At 37.1% G+C, this 5,699-nt stretch overlaps 1 protein-coding gene across 1 annotated transcript; it reads left to right on the forward strand.

Annotated features, from left to right (window-relative positions):
* The first annotated feature begins 1,637 nt into the window (after positions 1-1,637).
* On the forward strand, positions 1,638-2,573 carry LOC101992851 (olfactory receptor 508). The gene has a single exon (XM_013347666.1). The coding sequence runs from the start codon at positions 1,641-1,643 to the stop codon at positions 2,571-2,573; it is 933 nt and encodes a 310-aa protein (XP_013203120.1). The 5' UTR covers positions 1,638-1,640.
* Positions 2,574-5,699: the final 3,126 nt, after the last annotated feature.

Consider the following 5,699-nt stretch of genomic DNA (forward strand, 5'->3'; position numbering starts at 1 on the left):
GGTTGTGACATTGTCTTTAGGTGTGGAGAAACACAGCAATGTGTACATAGGGTCACAATGATATTATCTCCTACTGTTGCCTGTGAATTTCTCACCAGTTAAAATTTAAAATTAAATTTAAAAATAGATGATAACATTTAGAGATGTATAAAAAGAATTTTGTTTCCAGAAAACTTTTATCTTTGAGCTAAAAGTATTTCCACTTCACTGTACCCTTGTTTGCTCCTGACATTCCCAATACCATTAGACAGACGTTTATCATTCCATAAAGTTTCCACCTAAAACGTTGATGCACACAAAGCTTAGTTGATAGGTGCTAGTAGATAACAATCATTTATATGAGCATGATTCTTAGCAATTCTGATGGGGTTTCAGTGGAATTTTAACAAGCAAGACAGGTACTCAAGGGGTCATTTCCCATAAGACAACAGTTCTCCTCAAATGCAGCCTTGCTTCACACCGACAGTTCAGTGTTGTTTGTTCATGAGGAACAGACACTGACAGGTAATAACTTTCCCTTTCTGTTAATCCAGGGATGTTTGCTCTTTGTTCTTATAATAGAAATTATAAAGACTTTTTTAAAGATATTAATGAATTTGTTTCATATTTGCTCATTTCTGTGATCAACACATGGTATTATGTATAAAATATTATGCAAATTAAGGAAATGATGAGGTGCCATGTGTCAAAATAAAGCAACAGTGAGAATTGTATAGTGCATGTCACTTAGCTAGGGTTTCATAAAGTGTAAGTGACAAAACCAGATCCTTATCCCTGCCTTGTGTGGCTAAACCAGTGAGGGCTTTTCTGTACAATGTGTTTCATCTGTCCTGCACAAGAAGAGCAATACAATGGAGCTCTGACTTATGAAAGTAGACTCTTAATAACGCTTGATGCTGCTCAGTAAAAACACATATACTGTTGTAAAGAAGTAGTAATACACACATATACGACATAGCTATAGAAGTGGACTCTTTAGTAGAGGAAGGGGATGAATGTGAAGAAGAATAAAGACTTGGAGAGGAGAACTAAGGTGAGCATCGTCAAAATAGATAAGATTCTTGAAAAAAACTGCTAAGAAACTTATGGTTTTGTGCAGTGGAAACAAAGTAATTATTTTCAGTCAAACTGAAAATGTTCTGGTGTCTGAGCAAACAGTCTTAAAAGGCCATTGTTTGTGTATGTGTCATGTGCGTCTATGTGTGTGTGTGTGTCTGCGTGGATGTGTCTTTGTCTGTGTGTATGTACCTATGTGTCTGTACCTACATGTCTTGTGTGTGTGAGAGTGTTTATGTGCTTGAGTGAACACATGCATACATTGACATTTAATTCGTGAAAAAAAAAGTTTTTCTATTCCAGTTGTTCTTTATTCTTTGTAAGAATATAAATTAACAACATGAGACACAAATGATTAGTTACAAAAAAAGAAGTTCTAATTTTTACTATCCATGCATCAATTATTATCCTATATTAGTATTTATGCAAATAATACATGAAAATATTTCTTCTGAAATTTATACATAGCATCGGTATTTCTGTCATTTAGTTTATATAGCCGCTATGAAAACACTAGGTTGCAATGATGTATTCGAGTCTAATAACTGTCCATTCTTCTCTCAGTGGCAATAATCCTAACATAGATGGGACCAGGAAACTGCTCAGTTGTAACAGAGTTCATTCTAATGGGGCTAACAGAAGATGCTACAATCCGTGCCATCCTGTTCGTTGTGTTTCTACTAATCTACTCTATCACTTTGATGGGCAACGTGAGCATCATCATGTTAATAAGAGGCAGTCCTCAGCTTCACACCCCCATGTACCTTTTCCTCAGCCATTTGGCTTTTGTAGACATTGGGTACTCCTCATCAGTCACAACCGTCATGCTGAGGGGATTTCTCACCAAGGAAACATTTATACTTGCAACTGGTTGTGTGGCTCAACTCTGCTCTGTGGTGACGTTTGGGTCAGCTGAGTGCTTCCTGCTGGCTGCCATGGCCTATGACCGCTATGTGGCCATCTGCTCCCCTCTGCTCTACTCCACACAGATGTCCTCCACAGTCTGTACCCTCCTAGTGGGAGCTTCCTACGTAGGTGGATGTGTGAATGCTTGGACGTTTACTGGCTGTTTATTAAATCTGTCCTTCTGTGGACCAAATAAAGTTAATCACTTTTTCTGTGACTATTCACCCCTTCTGAAGCTTTCTTGTTCTCATGACTTTTCTTCTGAAGTCATTCCTGCAGTTTCTTCAGGCTCCATCATTGTGGTCACTGTGTTTATCATTGCTCTGTCTTATGTCTACATCCTTGTCTCGATCTTGAAGATGCGCTCCCCTGAGGGCCGCCAGAAGGCCTTCTCCACCTGCACCTCCCACCTCACTGCAGTCACTCTGTTCTATGGGACCACCACATTCATCTATGTGATGCCCAAGTCCAGCTACTCCACAGACCAGAACAAGGTGGTGTCTGTGTTCTACACAGTGGTGATCCCCATGTTGAACCCCCTCATCTACAGCCTCAGAAACAAGGATGTTAAAGAGGCCATGAAAAAACTGGTGGCTAATACTCACTGGTAGCTATAAATATCTGGGATTGTAAGCAGTGTAATGAGCTCTGAACTTCCAGATGAATGGACAGTATACTACGGAAATTTGCAATTATATCAATGATATTTTATACATAAATCTTATAATCTACTATCAAGAACTTCTCATCATAAAAACAGTGGATTCACTAATATGGTAACATTACAAATTGTATTTTTTAATACTTTCTTGACTGCCATTTACTGCATCTATAAAGAGATGTTCTCACATAAATTCTGTTTTCTTAGAGTGCAGCCTTTAGATTTAAAATTGTAAAATCATCTGGAATCCTTTGAATGAGAATACTATTGCCATTTAAGATTTTAACCTGAAAGAAATGACCTCCTGTTTTACAAAAATCTAACTGTTGAAGGCAGAGGTGTGCGTGGAGAAAACTTGTGTTATCAGCAGGATTCCTCTTGTGCTTTCTTATACAGTCAACTCAATAGGTCGCTCATGTTCTCCCTTATCTTCTGATCCTTCCCTGTTAGCAATCCATTGAACTCAGTGCAGAAAGCAGCCCCAAAAGGACTTCCTAATGGGGATAATGAGGTGATCTCACTCCTGTGGAGATGATGGTATAAGGACTCAGTGTTTTTGGATTGTTACAATCTTGGGATATACTGTGTATTTCTGCCACCTCTTTTGAACAATATATTTCTTTGATGCCTCTGAAACTGGAAACTCATAGCATTTTACACCTAATTCTGGTATGGTCACAATATTAGAAACTTTCTTCCTGAAACAGACCAATTTTCAATTTAATGATTTAAAATTTTTTAACTTTACTCAGTTAGTCTTTGTATATCAATTGTCTTGTGTAAATACATTTTCTTCAAAAGTATAACACTTTAAAAATTATTTTTATCTTCAATAAAAAATGTAAGCATCATATTAATCCTAATAAGTGTTAATTTACAAGATTTTTTATTTTGACTGATAGGAACAGATACTATATTTAACTTTAGGCCAAAGGCCAAACCAGAGTGATACTATATAATTTCCAGCAGAGTTTCTTCAATCTTCAAACAAGTGGTCCTTAAAAGCCTGGGCTGTCTTTGTTAATACAGTTTCAATGGTTTGCATGAACAGTTTTCAGCTTTTACTTCCTAAGTTTACTAAAATAGTTACAATAATTGTCAGTTTGTTCCTGGCTTCTTTCCCTTTTCCTCACCTAACTTTCCCACCAGTATCCATTACCTATTTGGTCTATAGCTCCTCTATTAAAAGCATAAGCAGTGTTGTAAGCCACAAAGGAAATTTTCTAACTAGGCACACCTACAGGTAGAACAGTGTGCCCAGTTGGCAGTATGTCCAGCTACAGTGTCATGCAGGGTAAGAGACAATTTTGTCTCTAATAGTTAATATTTATATCTGGTAGGATCTAGGTTCTCATGATCAACTCACCAGTTAAAGCTGGATCAGTCCATTCCACATTCTGTACCATTCTATTTCCACTGGGGATATACCAAGTTTTTCCATTTATCCTATAGGAAACAAAACTTGGAAACTTACTCTTAATAGTTTGCACTATTTATCCCTGTTCTCATTTCCTTCTCCCTTAAATTCTTAGGGTATTGGCAAAATTGTTAGAAATGGAGAACTGTGGGTTTCTCTGATTCTGCTTCATCCCGTCTCTAGACTGTTCCCATCAACTCCTGATATCATCTATTTATTAACATTTCTCAAATACTCTTTTGGTTAAAATCATCCTTTCTAGAACAATTGTACAAATATGTATTGTTAAACTTCACGAACTACTGTGACTCTTTCAAGCCAGCACTATGGCTATCATGGTGAAAGCAAGGAAGAAATACAGCACTCCTGCTCCCAGGGTCATGCCAGAATTATGCAGTCAACTGTCCACAGGTTTTGGCCAGATGGACCAGGGTCTCCATGGTCTTGCCAAAGGGAGAGCTATTCATTCTAAACTTGGGCCTTGCTCCCCAAAGAAGTCACCTGGCTCCCTTCTATAAAACCATAGAGTTTTATATTTGTTCAGTTTCCATGAGCTTGTAGGCCTTCTGTTGTTTCTGTTGTTGTTGAAATCCAATGTTAGTCCGTGATGATCTGATAGGATACAGAGGGTTATTTCGATTTTCTTGTATCTGTTGAGACTTGCTTTATGACCAAGTATGTGGTCAATTTTAGAGAATATTCTATGATTTTCTGAGAAATTATTATATTCCTTTGTGTTTAGGTGAAATGTTCTGTAGATATTTGCTAGGTCCGTTTAATTCATAATATCTGTTAGATTGATTATTTTTTGTTTGGTTTATGTGTGAGTGTCATATTCATGGTGAGAGTTGGGTATTGAAGTCTTCCATTATTAGTGCATGACAATCCATGTGTGATTTAAGTTTTAGTAATATTTCTTTTACAAGTGTGGATGCCCTTACATTTGGAGCATGAATTATCATCTTGGTGGATCTTTCATTTGACAAATATGAAGTATTCTTCCCCATCCCTTTTGATTAATTTTGGTTTGAAGTCTATTTTGTTAGATATTATAATAGCTTGACCAACTTGCTTTTTGGGATCCTTTTCCAACCTATCACTCTTAGGGAATGTCTATCTTTGATGTTGAAGTGTGTTTCTTGTATGCAGCAGAAGGATGGATCTTATTTTCTCATCCATTCTGTTAGTCTGTCCTTTTTTATTGGAGAATTGGGTTCATGGATATTGAGAGGCATCAATGGCCAATGACTGTTAATTCATGTTATTTTGTTGAGGTGGTGGTACAGTGTGTGTGTGTGTGTGTGTGTGTGTGTGTGTGTGTGTGTGTGTGTTCTTTTTTGGATTTTGCTGGTGTGAGATTATTTATTGCCTGTGTGTACATGGTGTAGTTAACCTCCATGAGTTAGAGTTTTCCTCTTAATACCTTCTGTAGGACTGGATTTGTGGATAGATATATTTTAAATTGACTTTTTCATAGAGTATCTTGTGTTCTCCACCAATGGTGATTGATAATTTTGCTGGATTTAGTGGTCTAGACTGGCATCTGTGATCTTTTAGTGTCTGCATAACATCTGTCCTGGCCCTTCTGGCTCTAAAAGTCTCCATTGAGAAGTCGGGTGTAATTCTAATAGGTCTGCATTTGTATTATATTTATATATT

The sequence above is a fragment of the Microtus ochrogaster genome, chromosome 8 (assembly GCF_000317375.1).
Source record: "Microtus ochrogaster isolate Prairie Vole_2 chromosome 8, MicOch1.0, whole genome shotgun sequence".
In the NCBI taxonomy this organism is placed as follows: domain Eukaryota; kingdom Metazoa; phylum Chordata; class Mammalia; order Rodentia; family Cricetidae; genus Microtus; species Microtus ochrogaster.